The following is a 26448-nucleotide window of genomic DNA, read 5'->3' on the forward strand; positions in this document are numbered from 1 at the left end:
CTGTGTGATTTTTTTATTTATTTTCAGTTTAAAGGAGTAACCTCTGCTAAACTTTTTTTTCCCTTGAAATCCCACATTAGTGAATAAATAATGTCATCAATGGTATGAAACTTAAATAAGGAAAATTGTTGCTTTTAATTTATTTACTTCATTAAAATTACATTTCTTTAGTGTTTGGAAAGTACGTAATTTAGTTCAAATTTTTTGTCATATTTTCTGAATTTTCTTCACCCCTGACAGAGAGGGTGGCAGTGAAAATCCTGGATAAGGTCCGTCTGGACCAACGCTCCCAGGCGTTCATCGGCTCGGAAATCTCCTGCATGGAGAAGCTGACCCACCCTAACATTGTGCGCCTGTACGAGGTGGTGGAGACGTTCAAGAGGCTCTACCTGGTGATGGAGTATGCCAGCGGTGGAGACCTGTTCTCCCGCATCAGCAGCAGGGGGCGACTCTCAGACCTGGAGAGCAAACTGGTGTTCTCCCAAGTCATCTCTGCTGTCGGACACATGGTGAAATACATGTGTTTGAGTCCGCTGGTGTTTCCGGCCTATGTATTAATGTGTTTGTCCTCTAGCACGAGAGCAACATCATCCACCGGGACATGAAGGCGGAGAATATCTTCTACACCAGCACCTTCTGCATCAAGGTGGGCGACTTCGGCTTCAGCACCTGCTGCCAGAACTCGGAGGTGCTGCACACGTTCTGTGGCTCGCCGCCGTACGCAGCGCCGGAGCTCTTCAGGCAGAAGGGCTACATCGGCCAGTACGTCGACATGTGGGCGCTCGGCATCTTACTATACTTCATGACGACGGCTAGCATGCCTTTCAAAGCCACCAACACGGGCCGGCTGAGGCGCTGCATCCTGCAGGGCTCCTTCACCGTGCCGCCGTACGTACCGGAACCGTGCCAGGAGATCATCAAGGGGCTGCTCAGGCAGGTCCCGGTGGACCGACTCTCCATGAAACAGGTCGTGTCCAGTGAGTGGATGAGAGGTGTCCAGTATCCACAGGCCTACCCACCGTGCAGTCCCACTCCTTCCCTCCTGGTGGAGCCGTCGTACAACCTCAGCACAGATGAGTTCAGCGTGAAGACAGCCATGGAGGACCTGGGCATCACCAAGGAGCATCTCCTCAGCAACACGCTGGACTTAAGAAGCCCCATCACAGGCACTTACAGGATTCTTCTGCACCGTGTCCAGAAGAAAAGCTCAGTGGAAGCTGTGGGCTGTGGCCAGACGTGCGTCACCCAGAACAGATGGAGAGCAGGTTCAGATGGTCTCCTGAAGAGCCGAGACTCTGTGGTCTGTATCCTGATGTAGACTTGAATGTTAGTGTACACCATACCACAGTGTTTGTCTGAATGAAGTCAACATGTTCAGACTATGTTCTCCAACTCTTGAGAGGGATCAAGATAGGTGGATGGCTTTGTGATAGGAAATGATTTTTGCTCTTGTAACATTAAATCCCACTTTTAACGTTTCATCTCATCATTTTAGATGATCTAGAGGTGCAGGATTGGAAGTTCTGACCTGTTGTCATGACCCAGTTGAAGGTTGGAGAACCACCAGTTCTGCTAAAGGAATCACTCTGGGGGCTGTAGAATCAGGCTGACCTCACCTCCGATGACCTTCTCCGATCTACAAAGGTCATGTCTAAGTTCTTCCACGGTGAGTTCAGCTGGTCAATCACAACGGTCCTCGGGCCAAACTCGGTCCGCACGTGTCGAGATTCCTCCGTGAGAGAAAAGGTCCGTGAAGTTGACGGCGAGGTACTCATTACTCATCAGTTCTGAAGTCATAAATATCTCTTTGCTGAGGCATTTTTACACTTGGATGTGTTTTGTAGTGAAGCGGTTGTTACCATGGCAACATCAGATTGTATCTAACGTTTTTCGAGGCACCATGAAGATAAGAAATCTGTGTCTGATGAAGTTCACATGATTCATAAGGTAGAATTTCTTGTCTTTAATATGAAAATAATGTCCATTAATTATTATTACAAAACAGTCTTACTTTATTTTATATGTATTTGATGCAATTAAAACAATTCCATGTGTCTTTAATCATAATTTAAAAAAAAGTCAGTCTTTTTTTTTGGACTTTTCATCTCCCATCTTATAATTTTTTGTTGCAGTTATTATGACACAATCATCAAATAATCATGTATATTATCAATTGTTCAACCATGTTGGTGCCGGTGGTTTTGCTCAGCAATAACAGTAAACCTTGCAGTTTTGACTTGGTTTTCCACACCAGACATTCATTTCTGTTTTACTCTTAAACTCCCCATCTTTTCATTACAGAATTATGAGTTCTACAATTTCTTTAACAGCCATTATTGACATTCTTATTGTGGCCATTTTTTTCAATATACCTGGGTTGGGCAACATATAGATTATATATTGGGACTGTGGTAAGGAGACACCCAGTCAAAAGACAGAAAAAGAGTCTTAAATTGAACTTATTTGTGTGACCAAAATGTCATAAAACACAAAATGAGGGGGTGAAATATAATTGTCAGGTGAAATTAAATGTTTAGAATATCCTATTTGAATACATATTGGAAGATCTTTTTATGTGGTGTATTTCTTGGTAACACCTATGAATTAAAAATAACATTACAAGGTATTCATTCAATATCTCTAATTATTTTGAGGGACGAGAAATACCGATAAAATGAGTCAAGAAAAATCTCAAAACGTTGACTAATAACTCCACTGATACTACGGGGAATTTGATATATTCATTTATATATTTTCATGTTCTTCATTCCAGCTCTGGTATCAAGGATATTTTCAGATATCATTTCGACTATTGCACTGCTGACTCGTCTCATGTCAGCAATGGATGACATAGTTTTACCTTTGAGAGATTACTATTTTTTCATATGAAATGTTTTATCAAGCAAACAAATCCTTTGAAAAAAGAGAGTATTTTATTATAAAGAATGGCTCATTTCAGCTTGAACAAAATCATTTTGATCTCTCACCGTCAGCACAGTGTGAAGCACCTTGGTACAATCTTTCATATTCTCTACTGAATTAGGCTCAGCTTATTGCTTAAAAAACAAAACAAAAATAAACAAAGAGGCGGCGATTAAACGGAGCATGTGTCTGAACTGGAAAGCGAAAGCAGCCGCAGCTTGCCTTATTGATTAACGTGCCACGATAGCAGAGCTGTTAAACTCGGAGCTGCAAGGTCAGGCTCCGTTGTGCTGGTGCTGGTGCTGGAACGACTGTGAGGACAAAAGATCAGTGTTTGTTTGAGTCATATAGTCGCGATGACGGTCATTACCTTCCTGGGGCTCCTCCTGTGGGAGATTTTCAGCCGTCTGTCGATCTTGGCCATCAGCTCCTTCACCCATGTGGCGTCAGTATCGGTGCAGTACTCTCGGCCTTTCCTCATGGTGAAGCTGTCGGAGATGACGGGTTAGCAAGTGTGCTGCAGAGGGGACCACTGACGGATCACGTACATAGTTGCTCTGATGTTGCAGCCTCCGTCCATCTTCTGCAGACGGTACGTCTTTGCGTGTTTCTGGATGTGCCTGTTGGGGCCACTCACGTAAGACAGACAGCAGTCGTCATAGGAGCCTGAACAAGACCGGAGAGCTTGGAATCAGAAGGTGGCAAACAAGGAAAAACGGAACACGAGATCGTAGCTATGATGGGAGGAGACAGTCCTCGGTTTTCTGACAGAAGAAAAGGGGTCAATAGAGATCAATTTTTAAAAATCTATCTCTACTATTATTTAATACAGCAAGCCAGGAGGGCATTTATCCACCCGAGCAGAGGCATATCCGTATGTGATAAATGACAGTTGACACAAACCCCTCTTTACGAGGGTTCATACAGACTGAAACAGGAACTACCGTAACACGTCGGCATTACCACGGCTGACCCGCTTCTTTATCTCGCCGTCCGTGAACACCTCTCTTACCTTGTGCCCAGACCACGCAGAAACAGGACAGGACCAGCAGAAGAAACAAGGTGTTGAAGCGCATTGTGACGCCGATCGTCGTGCTGCTGCTCTGCGAGAAAAGAGGGAAATAATTAGTCTCTTATCTTGGGAGTGGCTTTGGACTCTGAGCATGCACGGTTCCATATCAAGTTAAAGAAAGTCCCTGCAGTTCAGTTTCACTCCTGCTGAAGCACATTCACACCTCCTTCTCCAGCTGCTCTAGTATTGCTTGTACAACTACCTCTTGTACATGCGGCTGCTTCTATGGCAACTTTTACTTTTTCTACTACTTCAGTCTAGTTTTAGGAGTAAATCTCTTCCTAAATATATATATATATATATATATATATATATATATATATATATATATATATATATATATATATATATATATATATATATATATATATATATATACATGATGCTCTTTTATGTTGTTGTTGCTTCGGTTTCTGCATCTGATGCGAGAAGTACATCGTCTGAGCCACCTACCTCTCAGTCTGGCTTGCTGTCGTCGTCTCTCCACGCCGTCCTCGTCTCTGCCAAGCTATGAAAACAGCAGCTCCTTATAAAGCTCTTCTGGCTGGCAGCCATGTATCATATTGCCATAAACCATCTCACCTTTGCACCTCTCCCCATTTTTCTTTCTTTTTGCTCTCACCCTGCCTGTCCTCGTATTGCTTTCGTGATTGTGTCTGAGTTGCAAAAGATTGTTGATGGATGGTATTTCCTGTGACAAAATGTTCGACATGTTCTGATGAGTTGATCCTCTGACTGGCAGGAGCAAGTTGAGTAAGATTTGTGGAGGAGAATGTAACTTTCCCTTTTCCTACTAGTTGTGAGAGATCAAGATTGTGGCTCGTGACCACCGTTTCTCTCTGCCTCCCTCTGTGTCTCAGTAGTGCTGAGAGCTGTGTCCGACAGAGGAAAGGGTGATGCAGCTTACAAAGTTCTTTACTTTTAATTCAATTCATTTTTTTTATTGAAAACATGACAAAATGAGTTAAAGGGAATCAGGGAGTCCATGCTCCGTGTTGAATGTAGGTTAAATACTCGTCTACTTGTCTGTACTCGACTCACATTGAACCAGTTCTGAAGTATAAACACAACGCGTGTATAGCAGGCGTCAGCGTGATGATGCTGTCTCATTAGTTATATATGCAACATTGATACACACGCGCGACTAGAGGATCCAGTTATTTTGGGATCATCAAAGGACACAAGGAAAGTCCTTGCTACAAAACGCAGGGTTCCAGTTCCGACCAGGCCATTTTCTGAAAATGCAGATTAAAAGTGAAAACGTTGAGAGTCGACTTCCTGTCCACAGCGGCGACATCTCTCTCAGTCACACGTGCACAATGACTAAATTAAGTTAGATTCATCCCTTTGCTTTTATGACATCATTAGGTTGCCGACTGCTGCAGTGCGTTATGGGACGAACAAGAGCTGTGCAACAATTGTGTAATCCTGTATGTCAGAGGGAGAAACATTATTGACCGGTAATTGGAGCAGCAGAATTCGAACTATCCACAATGTGAAGGTGAGCGACTGTAGGTGCCCAGCTGATCAATCCCTCCAGGCTTTTTTTGCTCAGTGATGCCAAAAATGCCCGTGTTTTTTAATTGGTTGTAAAAGTTGTAATCATTTATGGGTGTGGAATAACATGAGAGGAAATAAGGATTTTTGCAAATGAAATGTCAGTAATAGCCTGGAGAGAGATGGTTCCGTATAGTGTTCGGGTGATGCTGCACTAGCCACTTTTTACTTCCGTCTATTCTACATTTCAGTCATGGGAATTTGGACTTTTAGGAATGGATTCAGGATTGTTCACGTCCGAATCGTGACCCGTGGCAGCAAGATTTGTGGGCAAATGTGTACGTTTGACATCGCACTTCATCTCAACAAGGAGAGAGGGAATATGATGCCTGCCGCCGGAGGGGGGGTGCAAAAGGAGACTGAAGTGATGGTAGAATTGGCGGGAAAGTTTCGGTGATCAGACAAAACTGCGTTAATAGTTGCATTTGCAACATCAACGCGACTGTCTTAAAATCCTGTAACTGTGTCACGCACACTCGCTGCTTACAAGAGAAAATAAACATGGAAGTATCGGATATAGAATATATCTTTGCAAAGAATGATAGCACTTTCTCCATCAAGACTCCGAGGTCACAGCGAAGACTCGCATGTAAGACTGTCTCATGGCCTCATATCACATGTCCTACCAAAGCCATTGTCAGCAGATTCACCCTCGTCCGAATGTGTTCCCACTTGCTGAGCTTCGTTGAAAGCTTTTCGACGGATGCTCAAGACGGACACCTGATCTTGTTTTTGGCTGTTCACTGACTCTCAAGCGCCCCACTGAAGTCCAGCGAAGCGTTTCCTTCCCCAGGTCCTCCTGTGTCCCATACCTGAGGGCTCTGATCTGCCCCAGTTGGTGCAAGTCTCACCGCTAATTTCAGCACACTTTATAATGTTGGGATTCTATTTGTTTTCCCTGCTATTATTGCATGTGTTGAAATATGATGGTCGACCGCCAGCACTGCTTGGACTGCAGCAGAGCATGTCGATGTGTTTGGAGCTCATTTTGATAGAAAGGCTTTCACTTTACAAATGAGTGAGAAAAAGCTTAGGCCATCAATCAGTCCGTATTTGCTTTGGCACCAATACAAAACCTTGCTGTGGCATGAAAACAACTCAGCCAACATATTAAACTTAACCCCGTTTATTTCGCAATTTTTTACTTGAGTTACTACATGTGCAAGAATGTGTTCGTTACTATGTCGTAATTACAGAGAAACAAATGAACCAGTCTTTGTGGCTAATGTGAGAAAAATATGTTCTGTTATTCAACAGCTATATTGGAAAAAGATTGCAGTGCTAATGGTTACATATAACAATTCACATGAATATAACAACTTGTATTGTTTAGATGAAATTCTCTCTTGATGTGTAAACCTGAACAACAAATACTGACTCATATCTGGTTGGGTTTTGTGGTAAAATCTGGCAGTTGGCAAATGCTAGCCACCGATTGGATTTAGCCCAATAGCATTGTCATGCTAATGGTTACATGAAAAAAACACTTGCTGCTTAAATTATTAAACAAATGAAAATGACTGCTTGACTTAAGAAATAATGTGGAGAACATGGTTAGTCAGTGCATATTAACTCTATCAATGACAATATTGATTTAAAAAATGAGTATTTCCATTGCTGCTTTTATAAATGATAGGTTTTGGAATCGTCCAGGAACAGGTCGTGTGGCTGGTGTCTTGTAGACATGTGGTCTGGTTGAGTTTTGAGTTATGCTAAACGTTGCTTTAGGCTTGGCAACGCTTTGCCATCCCTCGGTCGATGCAGCGTTATACATGGTCTAGTTGACAGCCTTTTGGCTCAGCTCTTAGGTCAAGGCTCCACTCCACATGGACTCCAAACTGAAGACCATCAAAGTGGCTTCATTCAGTACCTCGAGTTCATGATGTTGGCTTCCTGGTCATATCAGTCTGATTTTTGGGGGGCTGAGACTCATCCTCGCTTTTTCAAAACCATGACAATATATATCAACGCACCTTGGTGCTAATGCTAGATCAAGTCGTGTCCATAAAAAGGAGGATGGAGTCGACATGATTCCGACAATGTCATTGCTCAACTGTTCACAACCTTTGTGGACCACCAGAATTGAAGTGCAGTCTGGCGCATCCGGATGTTCCCTGTACCGTAGCCATACTTGGATCCGAAAAGCAAAAACCAGCATGTTCTCCAAACCTTTCCTTCAAGATCTGGTGTTTTAGTTGCACAGCAATCATTCACATCATAAATCTAAGTTGAATCCATTGATACTTTTATTGGGATAATGAAACGTCTCTTGAGGCGGCGCGCACTTTCAAGCTATGATGGTGGTTATAAGTCACGAATCGAAAGCGTTGAAGCCAAGGACGGATGACAGATGAGGGTCCTTAGAGGTAAACTCAACGCCCACACGTGCTCCGGCTTGTTCCTCTTGTGCCTGAAGACAAATGCGGTTCTTTCCCAAAAGATTGCTTTGGTGTTGTGCAACACAAACAAGTCTGACATATGCCTCGAAAGAATGATCTGATGTTATCGCTGTTGATTCAATTACCTCAATAATAAACTTCAAACGCCAGTATTGTGTACTAATCGGCTACAAGCAGTATATTGTGTACTCATCGGCTATAAGTAATATTTTTTTCCCTCCTCAGATTAAACATTAACTATTCGTCACGTCACTTCCTGAAGTATTGTTGGTACAGAGCTTGGTTAGTGGATTGTTTTGTGGGAAAGTAAACTCTCATTAATGTTAGGCGACCTCTAAAAATGACCTGCAGCCACCGCTCCCCAGGTTTGTTTGTCATTACACTTGCAGTACTGACCAGACACATCTCTCTTTCTGGTTCCCTCGCTCTGTTTTCATGGGTCAAAGGGGCTGAAGTTCACCACAGCTAGACAGGACTAGAGGTGAGGGACACCCTGGAGGGGTCACTCACGAGTCCATCCTTAGACACATATGGACACACAAGCACTCACACCTATGTAGTTTGGAGTCATGCTTAGTGTCAGCCGTCTCTCCCGATACACTTTTGCCCTCTGGTGGAGGAATATTCCAACACCTCAGGTATGATTCCTGCGATATCAATGGCATTGCCGACACTGCAACATGTTAATGTTTCCAGAGAATCGATCAGGATATTCCTTCTTTTGTGAGTCATGGCAAAGTAAACCAGTGTGGCATCAAAGCCTCTAATGAAGAAGGATTTGCCTCCGATATGTTTGTTAGACCTCAAATAAACACATGACAAGTCTAGATTAAATACTATTAATCTTTGATCTTTGACTCGCACTCTTTCATTTCCGGCTCTTAATTTAAGCCACCAATGCACACGTGTGGTGAGGAGCAGCCAGGAAGTAACATTGTGTAAATTGAATGTCAGGAAATGCCTTGAAATTGTAGTTGGAATGACAAATATTGATTTGCTAATGACATGATGTATTGATTCGTTTCAGTGCCATCATGACTTGATCAGTGGATGTTTGGTCCCTGTGCCACATGTGGACCAAATGCTTTATCAGCCAGAGCCCACCTTTAATCCTAAACTTCATGGAGAGAAAAGGCCACATGTTTTCAGAAGTAGTCGCTCTACTCTGAATCTCTGATGGATGACTGAGCACCGCACTTAAAGCAGACATCGCTGCCAATGAGTTAAGCTCAGCACTGATTTATTTCTCTTGCAATAAATTCAGAATCACTTTATTTATCCGGTGGGAAATTGCTTTTCGTTACAACCACAACTCCTGCTCAAAATAAAAGAGTAATGATGAAACAGGGTAAAACGGAATGTTACTCAAACAAACATGCAGGCTAAAAAAAAACAAAACAAAACAGTGTAGACAAAATAATATATGCTGCAAAGAAAAACATACGTAAGAAAAACAAAAACATACTGAGATTTCATTCCGTTTTTACTACTTATTGCGTTATTTGAAACGAAGAACAAGATGGTTAGTCGAAAATGGTAAACATTACATGAGGCACATGAGTACAGGAGATGACACACTGTGTCAAACTAGTAAAGATAATAAGACACTGTGGCAAATATTGAATAACGAATCAGTTAAAAACTAATACACAGTAAAGATAGTTGGATGCAGAGATGGACTCAATAAATATTCTCTTAAAGATACAATATTTCAAATATTGGACGAATATTGGGGATTAACTGGAAAAGATGAGTTAATAATTAAATAACACCACAATAATGACCCACCAAGTATTACTTGCTCAACATTGAATCAGAAATGTGACATACAAAGTGTATAACAGTACGACCAGAATAATTATTCATCAAGACATTCAAATATTAGGTAAAAAGATGAGTTGGATAATTCTATTTACGTGCTTGCAATTTAATAACAGATGACAGAGTCAAAAACTGAACACTCCAAATCAAAAAATGGATGGGGGGAATGTAATTGTAAAAAGAAATCACAGTCACACAATGCTCATCACTAAAGTAAAAAAAAAAAAAAAGACTGGAATAATTCTGGAACACCAAAAAAGTCGTCATAAATAAAGCAATAAATACTTTATTTATGACGACTTTTTGGGTGATGATTGTTATGTCGCTATATGAAAATATGCGTCACGACAAGTGGCACGTTTTTAACATTCGAAGTGTCGCTTGCCTGTGTGGTGGTTCACCGGGGGGAGCCAGGGGCGACCCGGCGGCAGCGCGCTCCAGCCGGGGCTCGTGTTATCTGCGCGGTGGGTTGTGGGTGTGTGAGCGTCGAAGTAAAATGGCGGACTTGGCAAACGAAGGTGAGTGAGTGGCCGTGAAAGGAAAACAAAACAAAACAACGGGCCTCGGTACCGTGCCCGGTAAACCGACCAGCGCCTTCAGGAACCGCAGCGAGCTTACACGACCCGGCGTTCGGTGACAATTCCGGTGCATTAAAGCACGCTAGCGCCAGGAAGACTCCTCCGTTAGCACTAGAGCTAACGCTGCTTAGCAGCTGGGATGCGTCTATCACTTGGAACGCGTCGGAACGCCCTGGAACGGTCGCTGCTGCTGCTGCTAGACGGCAGCCGGCTATTTATAGTCGGCATGTTTGGCCATTTGTGGCCACAAACATTCTATTAAACATGACTCAGAAATTATAACAAATGCAAAAGAACAACTCATTGACGCGCACGGTTAAGTCCTTGCAAACTTTTATTACGGTTTATTTCAAGATATGATCGCGTCCGACACCTTCGTAGCTCGTTTGTTTTAGGCGCGTAGATGAGCGTCCACTCGTTCTTGGATGTGCTTCGCTCATCTGTTCCAGTCCTGCTACAGATCAGTGTCAGCACGCTGATCCGTTTAGTCTGGCTTATTGGTCGAACCCCTTGCTGTCCCCGCTTGTTAGCCGAGATGAGTCATGCGAGAACGGGAGTGTTAGCAGCGGCTGCTAAGCTACAACCGGCGGCTGCGTCTATGCTCTGGAGCGAGAGAGCGCAATACACCGGAGCAATGTTGTATCATTGGATTCCTGAGGTGTATCGCACAGAGGAAGCTGATATTTATCCTGCGTGTAGGTGATGAGTTGGAGGGGCAAAGCCGCGATGTCAGAACTGGCCGTATTGTGCAAATATAGGTCACATAACACTTGAGCGTGTGTGCGCGCTAATGCTTGTGTATGATCTGATGCCCGTGAAAGGCACGCGGCTCGTCGGAGCGATTCTGTTGTTACGTCCCACAATTTGTGCGGTGAGAGCGGTTCCACGCCGGCTCAGGGTGGCGGCCCAGTCCGGCACCAGGAGAACCTTTTGTCTGCTCTCGTTATTGGATTACACCTACTGTGTGAAGGTAAATTCATTAGGTGACTTAAACGACTGGATTATTGCAGTGGCATCTCGATTTAAGGCCTTTAGATCAATGCAGTGACCCAAATTCACTAAACCAATAACTTGCTGACTATATGTTATACACTGCAATTTAATTCATAGACATGAACAATGCTTTAGATTACATGATCATTTATTGGCCTCCAAATCGTGAAATTGAACTACTAAAGATATCCTTGTTTTTTAATGTTTCTTTTCTGTGTTTATTGTAGACCCTGTCTGTATTTTTCATGTCAATATAATGTGCTTATTTGCATTCGCAATTAGAAACGATGCAGTGGTGCAGAGGATTGAGTCATGTTGTTTGTGCTCTTAGGCAACGTCCTTACTGTGCTAAGCTTAGCTTTATTAGGGGATTCGGATATTAGCATTAATCTCATGTCCTGTGAAGTTCAACTCAGTGAATCACCTAGGTGATCATTTTGTTTTTCCTTCTTCTTAGTCAATCAATCTTACTGCTTTAAGTTGGTGAGATCGCTGTGCATCGTTGACCCAGTACTGAGGGGGAGAAGTTATGATTCAAATTAAATTAAATGAAGCAATTTATTGTAATTATTTCTCTGTTTGAGTGGTGTTTGAAGCTTTGAATCAAAGTCAGTTGTTTTTGACAAACGGGTGAAATACTCTTTTGAAATTATGAAAGCCTCTGCCTTTAGTGGAAAACTTTGGTATGTGAGGTTTGTGTGAGTTGCTGCAACGGTGCCGGTTCCCTTCACCACAACTTTTTGGGTTGTCAAAGAACTTGGCCAAAAAGGACAAGCCTGCTTAGTTATCATTTTCATTCATGCTCCCCTCTAATTCAGTTCGAACTGATTTTGCAAGCGCTTTCCTGAAGCACCACGATCGTACAATTATGGTGAAAACCGAGTCACCTATGGATACTTGGAGTAGAGCCATTAATTCGGGCCCCAAAAAGAGGCTGGTAAAGTGTTTACAGCATTTTTAAAGCTCTTGACATGCTGCCCTTTTAGGTAGGTTGCTAACTGGAATTAAAACCAACTAAGAACCACATAGATTAATCTCCCCCTGGCTGGGAAAAGAACTTAAAAACGCCCAGAGGAAACTGTTGAGCCCTGACGAGTGACTGTTATGTTGATACTCCCAGAGAGGAATGTGTTTACCAACATGGGTAACTAGGGATTAACTCATGAAATGCAGCGATTATAAATATCACTCATTAATTTTGCTTGTGTAATTATAAAATCAATAAATCAACCAGTTTCCCCTCACTTTTCTTGTTGCTGAAAAGTTTATTTTGTCAACTACTTTGGCACGACCTTTCTCCCTTTGAATGACATGGCTTTCATCCAAATTCTGTTTTCTCACAAGCATTTACAGTCGTGTTAAGTTTGCAATGAATGCTAGCTTGTTTTGTGGTCCAGGATTTAATTTAACATGTGCCAGATCTCAAGTTGTGGTTACCTGGATGTGGAGTTCTAACCGTTGAGTTTTGTCTGACACACGTGAGTGAAAAAGCAAGACCAGCATCCACTTTATTTTTTATCAACTCCTCAAATTACAAATGGCTTTCACAGGAAGTGAAACTGAAATTTCTCCCAAGTCATTAATATGCAGGATGCTAACAGCAGTTTATTCGTTCTCTTGCTGTTTTTCCAGATGATAGAATTCTCAATATATGTGAGAATTCTTTTCTTTGCAAAACAGAGAAATAACCAGCGTTTTTCCTGTACTTTTGGCTGTTAAATTTCCTTGCATACAAAGAATGTCCTGTAGCAGGCCCTCACAGTTTTCACAATGGAAAAGGCTTTATTGGTCAGTTGTGTGATGTTAAAGTTGTGCTCTATGTGTCAGATGTTATTGCAGGGCTGGAGAGTTTTCCTGAGTGAGCTTGATGTGTCATTCTGGAGTTATCTAGGACATGCAAGAGGAGGTCACATGTTTAACTGTCTTTTTTCTAAACCTTTGCAAACCAAACAAGCTGGTTGGTGTTACTTGAAACTAATTCCTGCATGACTGATGCTGATGTTTTTCCCGACAGACAAGCCTGCCATAGCGCCTCCTGTGTTTGTTTTTCAAAAAGATAAAGCACAGAAGGTACGTCATTTTGTCTTCTTCAGAGCACTGAGGTCTATTTTTGATATATTTTTGATTTCCTGCACAGATGTAAAATACCCATTGTTGTTCATGTTGTGTTTACAGTTGGGCATAAAGACGCCTTTCTAACTCATGTATGCAAAAATCTCAAACACAAATCGGGCATTGATAGATACAGTGATAGACCTTTATCAGAGTGACTCTGGTCCATGTGAAGCTCTGGTTTTAAAAGCGTTTTCTTCTCCACAGCGGTCTGCTGACGGCTCGAGTGCCGAGGATGGAGAAGGTGAATCACATTCAGAAATGGCCTTTATATTCACTGGTCATGAGAGTTCAAATGCTAACACTTTCCACTGTGACTTCCAGATTCAGATAAAGAAGAGGGAAGCTACTGTCCTCCTGTCAAAAGGGAGAGGACATCATCATTCCCACCCCCACATTCTGGTAGGGGCACAAGAGTCTCTGGTTTTGTTTTCCTTTGCGCGTTATTTGTATGCTGAGTCCAATGCCTGCTTGCTACTTTGCAGTTTCCAAGAACAACGTGTTCATGCCCTCAAGTTTCAGCCACTCTCCGACTGGGAATTCAGACTCTGAGCCAGGTAAGATCTTCATTGTTCTCACTGTTCACGCACTTAGGAAGGTTAACCACTCGACAAAAGTGAAAGATGAAGACATCAATTTATTTTGTCGGTTGCCTATTTCAATGTGTTATATTTAGAGCATAGATTGTCAGTACGTATAATAAACTGAGACACTGGTCAGAAGCATAGCATCTGAAGTGTAGGGCTTGTTAGGAAATGTAAATCTACTGTTTAAATTGGTACATTAAATTGCATTTGACTTTATTTCCAGATGAACAAATCCTTCACAGTGGCATCGTAGACCAATTTTATAAAAAAAATAAAATAAACAAAACAATGTGTCTTGTGTCCTGCAGACTGAATTTTGTTTTACTCGTCCTCATCCTCTGCTTTTTTTATGCACGCTCAAATGCGGTTGGAGTTAATGGTCTTCTGACAAAAGTGGGATCTGTTTAAACATAGTGGCTGAAGATTGACAGTTTTACGAGCCGTTTGTTCTGCTCGGCCACTTAAAGGCTGCACACAGTCGCTGGTGAAGTCAGTGAGGTGGAGACGCAGATGTGGATCCGAGGCTTGAGAGGCTGTCGTGTTAATGTGTTGTATTTGTGTTGAACACAGTCCACGGGCTTGACAAGTGTCGTCGTGTCTTGGTGATGTACTGTTTCTATAAATGATTTGAAATGGTGTGTTTTTTCTCACAGAGGAAAAGCCAGTGGCGTTTCGCTTGAAGCCTCCGACTCTTATACACGGACAAGCGCCCAGTTCAGGTGGTGGATGCGTTTCCTCTCAAGTCATTGTTGAGTTTTAAATGTGTCGCTTCAGCTGGTTGCGTCTGCTTTGAAGCCAGAAAATCTTACTTGTGATTTGTTACTTTCAGGCGTCCCTAGTCAGAAACCCAAGGAGCAGCAGCGCAGTGTTCTCCGCCCAGCAGTTCTTCAAGCTCCGCCCTCAAAATCACATTTAGAGTCCAGTAAGTATTAGTTTTAACTGCCTGGCACTCACTAGTAAATACAACTGTGTTATATCACGAGATAATCTGCAGCTGCAGTTTCTTGTAAAATGAAGCCAAACCGGCAGACAATATACACGTCCTGCCAGACTTCACTGTGCCTCTCAGAGCATGATGAAACACAGACTACGTCTTGACAGCAGTGTCTCTTGGCCACTGAATAAATTTGTCAATTTGCTGACCAACTTCCAAATCATATTGAAATGGTACTTTAACACAAATTCATGGAGGAGATGACCCAGCACATCTGCTCACTAGTGCCCCCATGAATGCTCTGTTTACTGTGGATCTGACTTCCAAATGTCAGATCTCCTCTAGCGCAGGCCGTAGGTAAATTTGGCTGCCTCTTCATCCCTTTGTACATGCAAGGTAGTCTTTTCCAAGATGTTACCAAAGGGTCCTTTCTTTATTTGTATGAAATAGCGATGTGTCCTCAGTTTTGCTGATGTTCTGTTCAGACTCGAGTTGTGGTACCAACGGTGTGAAAAAGTCGTCGGATGGAGATCAAGGAACTCAGTCACTTTTCTTGAACAACACAGAGCACTCATCAAAATCACAGGTCAGTCCTTTATCCTTCCATATGCACCTGCGTGAAGCGTCTCTGTCACAGGGACGAATGAACTTGTTTGATGGGTTATGAATAATAGCAAAGTGTATTGAGTGATGTTTGTGCTCATTGACATCACTTCTTTTTTAACTGCAATGGCACTCATTTTTGAGTCGATACTGGGCTAGTAAGCCTAGTTTAAGAGCAGCTTGATATGCTAGCAAAAACTGAGCGTCTTTGTTAGACATTATTAGATAGAATGAATGCAAAGATCATTACATTGAGTCGGTGAAAAGTGTGACTGTTTTGGCAACTACGTGAGTATTATTACCTGAATGCATGTCGACCGCTGTGGCCAGAATGTCCTGAGGAGGGGGAGAGTTCGGAGGAAAAGTCAGCTCCGACGTTCAGGGAGATGTGCAGGGTTGCAATATCTGGCTGTCTTTTTAACTGTCTCTGGAGTGGCACGACGAATTGGTGCTGAATCACCAGGCCACTGTGATGGCAGTGTGTCATGACTGTCTCGCGGCTTTGTACTCATTTAGCGTGGTATCATGGCGCCCCTCGTGACTGGATCACTTATTCCTGTTCTGAGCGACTGCATGTTTGTTTTATGCAAACATTTTATGCATGTTTTATCATGTTCGTCGTCACTGGCAGTGTTGTTTTGATACGCTGGTCCTCTACACCAGGGGCTCTTAACCTTTTTGATCTCGGGGCCCAACTTTTTCCAGAACGAATGGACCCGGGGCCCATTCAAGGTATAGAACTGATCATTGCTGTGATTTCTGATATCAGAATTACAGATTTCGCTGGAGTTCAATTGCCATACATATAAACAAACCAAAACCTTGTGAAATGACATGAAACCATGTGATCAGCACCAATATATTTATCATCGAAAATTCCAACAGCAGCAGAAGCAGGTGCAGGTCATGTTCATCAAATTTGCTAGAGAAAAAATGAATTAAAAATTACCCTTGATGCAAACTGTTGAGAAAGTTGAAAAAAACTGTACATCATGAATAAAGTTCTGAATAAAATAAATATAATAAAACATCAAATTTCATAAAATATTTTCTTTTTCATAACTGAACTCTAATGAAGATCAAGTGTAAATGAAAGTGTCATTAATTTTCTAATTCATTTGAATTTTAAAAACAGCTCCAAGGTGCTTTCATGAACAGTTTTTACTGTTGGGGCACCATCACTTTCTTTATCACTTGTTCTTTGGCAACTATCACACATTTGCAGCAGTCAAGTCAATTCATGGACACACTACTGCCACCATATGTGGCAAGTGTATAAAACAGAGTCTAAAGGCCCAGAGGTTTAAAACAAAAAACTTTAAGCAGCCCTCTAGGGGGCGTTAGGGGGCCTCGGTCCTGTGGTTAAGAATCACTGCTCTAGACGGTTCATCATGAAAGCCGTGGTGTGAAAGACTTGAATCTCTGGTTAAAATCTCGACTTGAATTTGTGACCGTGATGAGACGAGGCTGCCTTTGTGTGCTTGCATTATGAATAAATTAAAGGCTGACCTTGATTTGTTATTTTTATCTGCAGAAATGTGGAAATGAGGAGGACGAAGGAAGTGATGACAAAGATGGAGCAGAAAAAGAGAAGAAGGAGGCGGACGTAGCAATATCTTTTGTGTTTGGTCAGAATATTAAAGACCGAGCAAAGGTATTTGTCTTCCACCTTGTTTGGTTCAGTGTATGGGGTGTTTTCAAGAATCTGTTCTGATGGGATTTTGTTGTGTTACTGTTTTTTAATTATGTCCTAAATTCAAGACAAATGTGTGTGTTACTCAGTTGGACGTCAACAACACAGAAGAAAAGTCCAAGGGTGGAGTTCCGGCGGACTCTCAATCAGAGGGCACAAATTATTTCCTACAGTACATCTCCACTCCAAGGTAACGCCGCGACTGCAGACGTTGTCTTGTGTCACTGCTCTGCACTGACACATCGCCTCAATGTTCTTCTTTGCCTCAACAGTTCAAAAAACGCCACGAACAGTACAGACAGTGGGGCGAAGTTTGTTTTTGGGCAGAACATGTCGGAACGAGTTCTGGTGAGCACAGGCAGCTTATTGTACACATGTATCTGCTTTCTGTCGCATCACGGTTTTTCCATAGATGAACTTCTGCCCTGTCTTTCACAGAGTCCGCCCAAAGGTGAGTCTTCAGTGGAGGAGAATAAAGAGATTTCAGTGGCTCCCGTGTCAGAGCCGTCGTCGCAGGAACCCACCCCGGAGAAAGGTAAAGATCCAAATTGAATGTCGCCCTCCTTGAAGAGCTGTCGGTCAAACATATGGTTTTATTTTCAAATTTCAAATGCTTTCATTGTTTTTCTAAGATGCTGTCATCGTCCTTTATATCTGATTGCAGATGTAATTTTGTGTAACAACATGAACGTTAAAATCATCCTCTGGTGCTTCAGTTTAATTTTTTTTGAGTGAAAGCATGTGTTCCTGTTTTCGGAGCGTTCGAATAAATGATATTCGATAGTCAATGCAGTACGTGTGATGTGGTCGAGAAGTTGGCGACAAAAGAAAAGGATGTCCTTGAACAGCAAAAATCACTTGTTCATCCAGATGCAAGACAGATGCTTGAAATGTGTCTGTGCGCCAACTGAAGTGTAGTTCATCTTGATGAATATGGATCTTAAAGTACCTTCATGTTGCATTAATATTTTTGGCATCATTTGTGCGGGTTCTGCAAAAGCTTGTCAAAGTATTTTACTTTCCAAGTCCCAGAAACTGCAGGGGTGACAGTCTCTTGTTACCAGCCAGAACTCTTTCAGTCCATCTGGGGATGGCTTCCGCAGACATCGCTCATCAAGTTGAACAGCTTTTAATCATGGTGTTTTCGTTGCAGCGAACAGCGTGTCGGAGTCGCTGGAGGAGTCTGCAGCAGCATACACCAAAGCCACAGCCAAGAAGTGCATCTTAGAGAAAGTCGATGTCAAAACCGGAGAGGAGTCTGAAAGCAACGTTTTACAGGTAACCCTGAAGCTAGATTTGGCCTCAGGCCAGCGCACGTGTTCACCAGGACCTGAGCTCATGGGTTGTTCCTCTGAATTTCAGATGCAGTGCAAGCTATACGTTTTTGAGAAGACTGCCCAGTCGTGGATAGAAAGAGGTCGAGGTTTACTCAGGCTCAACGACATGGCATCGACAGATGACGGCTCGCTACAGTCCAGACTGGGTACATGTCACTGACCTGTCTTTCTGATCTGGTCCATAACATTAGTCATTATAAAACGGTACAAAAATGCACCTCACTAATGTCAGTCATGGACTGGTGTCGCTAACAAGCAAGGTGCAACACTCGCACTGTTCACACACGACACTGTCCTCTACTGTATTTGGGAAGAAATGGTGAAACTAAAAGTAGGATTTGAGGATGAGTTGCAGAGAAATGAAGCTGAGTGAGCTGGTACTGATCCGCCTCATCCAATTCCATCACTCCTGTGTCTGAGGAGAAACGTTCCCCCATTATCCGTGCGGTACTGCGCATCGGCCACCAGAGGGCGCACTGTCGTAGCACAAGTTACTCTGTGTATGCAGCATGTCCATTGTCGGTTGGTAAATGTGGATGTGAATAGTTGGTATCTAATTAAGTATCTTTGTTTTGGTTTCCTGCAGTGATGAGGACTCAAGGGAGCCTCCGGTTGATCCTCAACACTAAACTGTGGCCCCAGATGCAAGTGGACAAGGCCAGCGACAAGAGTGTACGAGTCACTGCCATGGACACAGAGGACCAGGGGGTCAAGGTCTTCCTAATATCAGTGCGTAACTATGTGAATCCTTTGTTTCAGCACAAGTGGTGAACACGCTTGAAAACACCTCCCACCGCACGCACAACACACACAACTGTCTGGGGTTTTTCTCCGTTTCATTAAGTGTTGTGTCATTAAGCATGTGGCGTTGTTTTCATGACTTAGCTGTAACAGCTCTTTATCCACTTTTGGATGTGGTTTTGAATTCCTGCTCAGATTTCCGAACTTGGATCGTCTGTTTAAATTCCTGGATGTTTCTCATCATCGTTCTGCAGTCTTGAGCGTTGGAACCACTCAAACCATGGGCCGTTTCTCCCACCACCTTCTGTCTCTCACTGATGAACCGTGTTTGAAGAGTCAACATACCGACCTTGATGTTAATGTCTACAGGGTAGCTCAAAGGACGTGGGGCAGCTAGCCGCCGCATTACATCATCGTATACTGGCCCTGAAGAGCCGAGTGGAGCAGGAGCCCGAGACCCCGGCCACGACCATCCCAGAGGCAGAAGTACCGCAGTCTAATGAGGAGGACAGCGACGAAGAAGACAATGCCTCCGCCTCCGCTTCCACCTCCACTCCTGCAACAAGTCAGTGATTCCTTACTTACTTAGACTTGCTTTCACTGTGCGCGTGTCCATCTCCAGTGAAATCTGTGTCTCTCCATATTGTTGTTTTACTGGACTTAAAAATATGTAGTTTCTAGTGAAACGTTGTGCCATATTTCAAATAGATAAAATGGTGGCGATAGAAGTCAAATATTTTGAATTTTATGGAAGAGTAGCAGTTGCACTCACATCATTATAATCAAAACAAATTAAACATTAATTTTTAAAGCCATGTCTTTAGAATAGTGATTTAAAAGAAAATTACAGATTGAATTATTTGTTCTTCTTACAAATATCTGTGTTCAAGAAGTCATTTCTCATTTCACTCAGTCAAAGTCTGGCTCGGGGCCGTTTGTGGCTCTTGATCTAATTTTATGTGGCCCTCAGTCTTGAGGATGTAGAACAGTAACTATAAAAGTCACATCAGCTCCGTGGATCCAAAGTAATGGCCAGGCATCTTTGCTGCTCTGTGGTACTCCTGTATTCGGCGTCCTCGTTGCTGTCAAAACAGAACGTGTTCTTTTTAAGACGTCATTTTACTCCTCCTACACGTCCGTCCATTTGCACGTCACGCCGGCCGCGACCGTCCGTACGACCGTCAGCACGTGTGGATGAACGCGCCGTGTCTCCCTGCAGGTAACTCAGAGGGCGGAGAGAGCCAGACGGCCGGGAGCACATAGCGTCTTTCAGTCGGACGGCCTGCTGGGATGATGCTGCTGCTGCTGCCGAGGCATTTTACTGGTAGGCATCTCAATGGACACCCTCGACCAACACGGTCCTCCAGACCAGTACTTTTGGATATTAGAAGTCTAGCTCCAGGAATTAACCCCTCGTGCCGGAGTGTCTCACCCAACCTGTGCAGTTCATCTTCTCTGCAATCATACATGGAGTCGATTCTTCCCGCCCTCCTCCTGTTTTTGTGTTTTGACTATTTTTTCTACTCCTCTCCCCGATGGCAAAAAATAAAGACTTCAAATCTTTGGTTTGGGACTTTTCTGCTCATCATATTGATGAGTGTAAGGGTGTGTTCCTCTACATTTTAAGGTATGGCACATGTTGAGACTGCAGTTTCTACTTTGGGACCTTTTTACTCACTGAACCTCTGCAGGCCACACGTCCAGAGGAGGCTTCAACCACCGCGTGTTTGACTAGTCATCAAGTCCGAGTCCGACACCGGGTCCAGCCCTGTACCCCCTCCACCTCCTCCCCCGCCCCTCCCCCACCTCCGACATCCCAACCAGTCTGTGCATTACGTTTTGGCAGATGTAATTTATTTTTGCCGTCGTTTTCCATGAGGCGTCACAACATGTAATGACTAGCCAAAACCATGTGAGTTCATCACTAGCAGTTTGTAATATTTCCTATTGACATATAATATAGTGAATAAAAGACTGAAACAAGATCCTGCTAACGTGACGTCGTGATTTGAAGGGCAGATGGTTTCCTCCGAAATGTTTTCAAGCCAGATGTTCTTCTCCGAGAGCTCATCCCGCATGACTCTGTTGCTATGTTTTCAACATCCCAGGGCTTTATTGTGTTGATACATATTTTTATTTTGAGATATACAAACGTTTTTTTTTTTTTAATTTACATTGTTGATTGAAAACTTATGTTTTTGAGTGATAACTGTAATCCCCGTTTTGACTGTCATGTACATTTGAATATATCATTATTTAGTAGCGCGTCATGTTTTCTCATCCCCCCATCCCTCTTTACAAAATAAACCTTTTTGGACTGGCCTCTGTGAAAAAGAGATTTTTCAAGATGAATTCATGTTTTCATCTTCAAGTGTCAACTGAGCTTGATCGATCTCAAATGACTGTAGCCGACATCTGTAAGTTAAACTTGAGTCACATCAAGGGCTTCTTTTGTTGTCCAAATACAGGCCCTGTCAGAGTGTGACTCTACATCCGTGTGCTTTCTTTTGTCTCTCTTTCAGTTATGTCATGTGCGAGTCAAGGTTTAGAGCAGGGCATTGGACTTTCTGGCAACGGCAATATGTTGCTGCAAATGTACTGTTACGAGACATGGAAGAGTGCAAGGAGGTTATTTAGTGTTGACGTCAGAGAACCTTAAATGACTCCTTTTGACTCCCATGTTTATTATGTTGCCGGAGCGACACCCATTTTCTAGCCCTCGTACAAACACTAGCGCATACTTGGATACATCTGTTGCCGCCTTTAAATCAATGAGAAAAATAAAGATGCTTAACTTGACAAGCAGCTTTGGATCCAGAAAGAATGATTTCCTGTGTATCCTTGTTAAAGCATCGCTCACTCGTTTATGTTCGAGTCATTTCTCAATTTGAACGTCCACTTCTGAGTAGTAGAAGCCGACAGTCGGAAAAGGAAAAGGAAAACTTGGAGGAGTTTGGAGTTGGCAGATGCCGACACCAGGGATTGATTAAAGAGTTTTCCTGCCGTCTGTTCAACACAAGTTTGGATCATCAGATCCGTGAAACGCTTTCATTCAAAACTTGGCGTATGGGACCGTGACCCGATGACCCGCCGAGTCAGTCGCTGTGGGAATATAAAAGCATGACACGCTTGGGCATGTTTTCTGACTTCTAGTAACACAATATTTAACCAGCAGCTGGAAGCAAGTTTTCTTGTGACGTTGTGACTTGAGATTATTATTTCAGAAACTGGTTTGAAAAGTTTAGCTTCTGTTGCATGAACATGAGACGGTCTTTGCCAGGTCAGTGAATCAGAAGCTGCTCTTCCAGACTGTCGATCTCAGGCCTGACCCATGGTCTCCCCCATTTCATCAGGGCTCAATATTATTTTTTGAAAGAAGATAAAAGGTTCAATGTTGGTAGAGAAGTCAACAAGGCCACTCAAATCATTCAAAGGACCCTTGCAGAAATGCAACATGAGTCAAATACATCCCCGAAATACATTATAAACCCAAACATTGTTTGTGAATCGGAACTTTATTTAGGTTGGTTTGTTGGTTTCATATTTTTTAGAAAGTATAATATACAAAAAAGTCCAGTGTTAAATGTGTTTGTTTTACAGGTATGAATAGGTTTGTCTTCAGTCACACTCCACTAGGAGGCGCTCCCACACCGGGAATAAGTGAATATCGCCAACCCAGTCCTCCGGGCATGAAACATTCCATCGCTTCCATATACAAAATACTTAGCAACAAATCTTTGTTTGTGCAGACTTGCAGCTTCAAATTACACACTTGGGCACACCAGCTCGGTATTTTAAGTATTTTTGGGGAACCTCCCAATGCCAGGGGTGAAATACGTGATTTCATTAGTGCCTGTCTGATGGGAGCTGAGGTGAGGTTTCGTTCTGTTTCTATGGTCTGTATGTTTGTACGCGAAAACTTGGTGTCATCTTTCAGAAGGTTTTATCTATCTCTGGCATGTGAGTGATATTCTCCATGCATATACACGTAAAATCAGATCAGTGTAGCTTGAAAATGAAATAAAAAATACTGTAGCCATTAGCTCAACAAAGCTATCTAGCGCTAGTTCAGTAGAAACGGACAGACTTGGCTGTTTGGTCACCCAAGAACTCGCACCTTGCAACCAAACTCTTCAGGAAACGGCCTCTGAAAATGCATCACACTCTGACTCCTTCCCTCCGCCGTGACTCCACTAGGTTGGAGTTTGTTTCCTTCGGTCCTGCTTTTGTTTGTTTGCCGTGTTTCTCCAGAAGAGCTCCGCTCCTTCCCCCTGTGTTGTTGGGCTGATTTATGAGGCTTAGAGCTCCAAGGGTGGTTACGGCATGAACGCCGACGCACAATAAACACAATGGGGAAAAGTGAAGTTGGCAGAATATTCGGCGGTGGTCTCACCTGCGGAGCAAACAGCAGTTGCCTGGTAACACGCTTGTTTGTCGGAGGAGCTGGCCGTGCAACACAGAGCCAGGATTCCCTCCCCACGTTGAAAGGATTGTGACCTCAGAGTTCATCCTGGGAGCACATTAACTTTGGAACTGGAGCTGAACTGGAACCAGCATGGCATTAGAACCTGTGCGAACCTAATGGGCGGCAATGACATCACAGCAGGTGGAAGTGTTTTGGGAAGTGATCCCCGACAGTTGCAGTAAACTGCCCGGCGTCTGGAGGTCGTGATGTCAGACTGAGAATCGCCTCATCTGCATTTACACAGGGTCATTTGCAGGTTTTGCCTCTCAGATTGATCAGAGGCTTTTTCTTCACGGTCGCCCTTAGATCATGTTACCTCACTCTTACTGACTTGATGCCCACTTTGTTTATTATGCCTCCATTTTGTTTCCTCAACTCACTTCCAAGTACAGATTTATTTCATACTAAAATGTCCACCTGAAATACATCTGTCGGATGCTTTCTTTTTGTATGCGTGCATTAGCACTACAAAGCTATCTAGCTAAATGTAGCGTTAGCAATGTGCAAGTCTTGTTGTTTGAAACATCCACAAGGCGCTCAACACCCCGTTGGTGGCCCTCCAGTCTCCAGCTTCTTTGACTTTCTACATCTTCTCACGGTAAGTACTTTTCTTATTTACCAGCTCAACATTGTGGCAACATGTTCATGTCAACCTAATTTTGATTTCTTTTTATTCCAGAAAGTGGTGTTGCGCTCTCTTGAGACGTCCCTCTGCGACTTTCATGTAAGTCACTTTCATGTTTTTATTTAGTGAAGTTTGCTTGACGTGCTGCGGAAAACAAGCGGGTTTATGACTAGGTTTGGTTCTGTGCCGCCACATTTTCAAATGCAATACCACTTGTGGTACCAATCTGATACCTTGGTCTTGTCAGTCAAAAACTTAATACTGACTCCTAAACACACTGAAGTTGTGCTCAACTGCTTTGGCTTTGTTAAAACGTAAAGCTTTTCCCAGCATGAATCAAAGTGACGCACTGAAAAGAACACAAGGTTGTGCACCTGGTTTGACGCTCCGTCGTAAAATCAGAAAGACATCGAGGATACTTGGGCTCAGGGATCGGATCTGTCACTTGATCGGGTCTTTTCAGACCGTACGCCGATCCAGGCTGATACCGATGACCGAGTCTGATCGATATGTCAAAGTTAGTTCCGCCTGCCAGTGTCAGGTGAGTCAGTGGTCTCGTGTTGATGAGGATATCAAAACCCGGGTCCGTAATCTGTCGGTGGTTTTCAAAGCTGCAGATGCACAGCGTCTCTCCGCGGAGCCGAGTTCCTTGAGTGTCGACTCTTTGCCTGCGTGGATTTCAGGCTCGGGTGTTTACCGCTCTGTGCCTGGGATGTGAGCTGTTGGGAGTCCAAGCCGTAGTTTCCCTGCCAGCAAACCTGATCTGCTCATATTTAAACAAAGAGGAAATGATTAGGCCCAGGGAGGCAAAACGAGACTTGTTGTGTTAAACATGCAACAGATACGTTCCTCACCAGCAGAGAGCCTCCAGATGGTTCTGCTTCAAAACAACTTCACTCTGAATTACTTTAAATAAAAAGGTGGTCGGCCTTGTGAGGTCTCGCCGGGGGCCATAAATGGCCCTCAGGCCAGACATTGTGTCCTGAGAACCTTTAATATTTTAACCTGTGTTTACCTTTGGACCGGATTAGTGTGTGTGAGTGTTTGTGTTTCGGGGTGTGTCCTGGGTCAATAGGTGACCAGCTGTTGTGGGTGTGTGTTTGCCTTTATATCTCTTGATATGAATCACAGATGTAACTGACGTGTGCGCGAGCTAAAGAGAGTTCCTGTGACTCAAGTCTTCTCTCTGATCTGAGTCACGTGTGCTGGAGTTCCACAGGCTCCACAATGATACGTGTCACTGTCTACCATCCACCGATATAAACATTCTCAGAACCGCGAAATTCTGATGCGAATCTTCCCCAGAAAAGTCTTTTACCTCAGACCTGAGTCACTAGAAACCTTGAGTCTGTGCGTGCGAATCAGAGTTGAGTCACTGGCACCAGAGGCAGCATCCGCACGATGGGCCGATGATATAAAACTAGATGGATGGATAGATAAATATAGAGATGGATAGATAAACTCACTGCCCTTCTTCTTCCCACAGTATGTAGCTTGTCACGGAAGCCAAGTAACTTGGAGACAGACAATAAACATGACAAGACAAAGTCAACACTGCAGAAACAAAGACACCAGAACACTAAACATCATGACAAAAATAAAAATATCCCTATGTACTGCCATTGTCACCGCTGAAAAACCCCTTCCAGTCAAAAGCAAGATGGCCGCCGGGGAGCTGGAGACCCTTCCCTTCCTTCTATTATTCTTGGAGACACTTGCATGTGAAAAGTAGCTTGCTAACCAAACAAGCTAGGACTGATCGACTTGGGTCGAACAGGTTGTGGTTATTCATGCATGAAGTGGTGATGCTTTGATCATACGAGGAAGTGTATCTTTCGCTGGAGTTGTTGTTTTGTGTTCCACATGGGGCTGGTGACGGTGAAACAGATGGAGGAGCTGCTGTGCCAGAACAAATCCGTGCTACTTGTCTTCCAGAACGTTATCTTTACGTCAGTCTGAACTCTAGCCTTCAGTGCTTGGACTCGGACCTGGATCGAGTCTTGGGTTAT

General features: G+C 43.3%; 3 protein-coding genes across 6 annotated transcripts in view; 2 read left to right on the forward strand and 1 right to left on the reverse strand.

Annotated features, from left to right (window-relative positions):
* The window catches only part of LOC128770126 (serine/threonine-protein kinase NIM1-like), a 16854-nt gene extending 15238 nt beyond the window's left edge, over nucleotides 1-1616 (forward strand). The window contains exons 7-9 of one of the 2 annotated variants that reach the window (XM_053884415.1): nucleotides 241-509; nucleotides 575-1300; nucleotides 1496-1616. In XM_053884415.1, the coding sequence (XP_053740390.1) occupies nucleotides 241-509; nucleotides 575-1300; nucleotides 1496-1504 (1004 nt within the window). In that variant the 3' untranslated portion in view covers nucleotides 1505-1616. Of the gene's footprint in view, nucleotides 1-240; nucleotides 510-574; nucleotides 1326-1495 lie in introns of those variants that run through there. The other variant, XM_053884414.1, reaches the window with a different exon arrangement.
* On the forward strand, nucleotides 1510-21332 carry ranbp3b (RAN binding protein 3b). 2 transcript variants are annotated; one of them, XM_053884413.1, is made up of 17 exons: nucleotides 1510-1666; nucleotides 13357-13412; nucleotides 13662-13698; nucleotides 13779-13856; nucleotides 13940-14011; nucleotides 14695-14760; nucleotides 14871-14963; nucleotides 15461-15561; nucleotides 17113-17232; nucleotides 17361-17461; nucleotides 17544-17619; nucleotides 17710-17806; nucleotides 18425-18549; nucleotides 18634-18754; nucleotides 19195-19337; nucleotides 19719-19914; nucleotides 20569-21332. In XM_053884413.1, the coding sequence occupies exons 1-17, from the start codon at nucleotides 1648-1650 to the stop codon at nucleotides 20610-20612; spliced, it is 1545 nt and encodes a 514-aa protein (XP_053740388.1). In that variant the 5' UTR covers nucleotides 1510-1647; the 3' UTR covers nucleotides 20613-21332. The 2 variants fall into 2 exon arrangements, with proteins under 2 accessions (XP_053740388.1, XP_053740387.1); XM_053884412.1 differs by lacking the exon at nucleotides 1510-1666 and adding an exon at nucleotides 10217-10289.
* ccl25a (chemokine (C-C motif) ligand 25a) lies at nucleotides 2904-4512 on the reverse strand. Of its 2 annotated transcripts, none has more exons than XM_053884428.1 (5): nucleotides 4448-4512; nucleotides 3935-4025; nucleotides 3471-3588; nucleotides 3293-3410; nucleotides 2904-3233 (listed from the first exon to the last, which is right to left on the reverse strand). In XM_053884428.1, exons 2-5 carry the CDS (start codon nucleotides 3996-3998, stop codon nucleotides 3198-3200), a joined length of 336 nt encoding a protein of 111 aa, XP_053740403.1. In that variant the 5' UTR covers nucleotides 3999-4025; nucleotides 4448-4512; the 3' UTR covers nucleotides 2904-3197. The 2 variants fall into 2 exon arrangements, with proteins under 2 accessions (XP_053740403.1, XP_053740402.1); XM_053884427.1 differs by having other exon boundaries at nucleotides 3935-4020; nucleotides 4448-4502.
* Nucleotides 21333-26448: the final 5116 nt, after the last annotated feature.

This window comes from Synchiropus splendidus, chromosome 13 (assembly GCF_027744825.2).
Source record: "Synchiropus splendidus isolate RoL2022-P1 chromosome 13, RoL_Sspl_1.0, whole genome shotgun sequence".
Taxonomy (NCBI): Eukaryota; Metazoa; Chordata; class Actinopteri; order Syngnathiformes; family Callionymidae; genus Synchiropus; species Synchiropus splendidus.

Excerpts from the sequence above, each read along its gene's own strand:
- ccl25a (XM_053884428.1), bottom strand. The coding sequence starts at position 3,998 with ATGCGCTTCAACACCTTGTTTCTTCTGCTGGTCCTGTCCTGTTTCTGC. Across the intron at positions 3,589-3,934 it reads CTGCGTGGTCTGGGCACAAG|GCTCCTATGACGACTGCTGT; the intron begins GTAAGAGAGGTG and ends GGTCTTGTTCAG. Across the intron at positions 3,234-3,292 it reads ACAGGAGGAGCCCCAGGAAG|TCGTTCCAGCACCAGCACCA; the intron begins GTAATGACCGTC and ends TTGTCCTCACAG.
- ranbp3b (XM_053884412.1), top strand. The coding sequence starts at position 10,268 with ATGGCGGACTTGGCAAACGAAG. Across the intron at positions 17,233-17,360 it reads ATATTAAAGACCGAGCAAAG|TTGGACGTCAACAACACAGA; the intron begins GTATTTGTCTTC and ends TGTGTTACTCAG. Across the intron at positions 18,755-19,194 it reads CTCGCTACAGTCCAGACTGG|TGATGAGGACTCAAGGGAGC; the intron begins GTACATGTCACT and ends GGTTTCCTGCAG.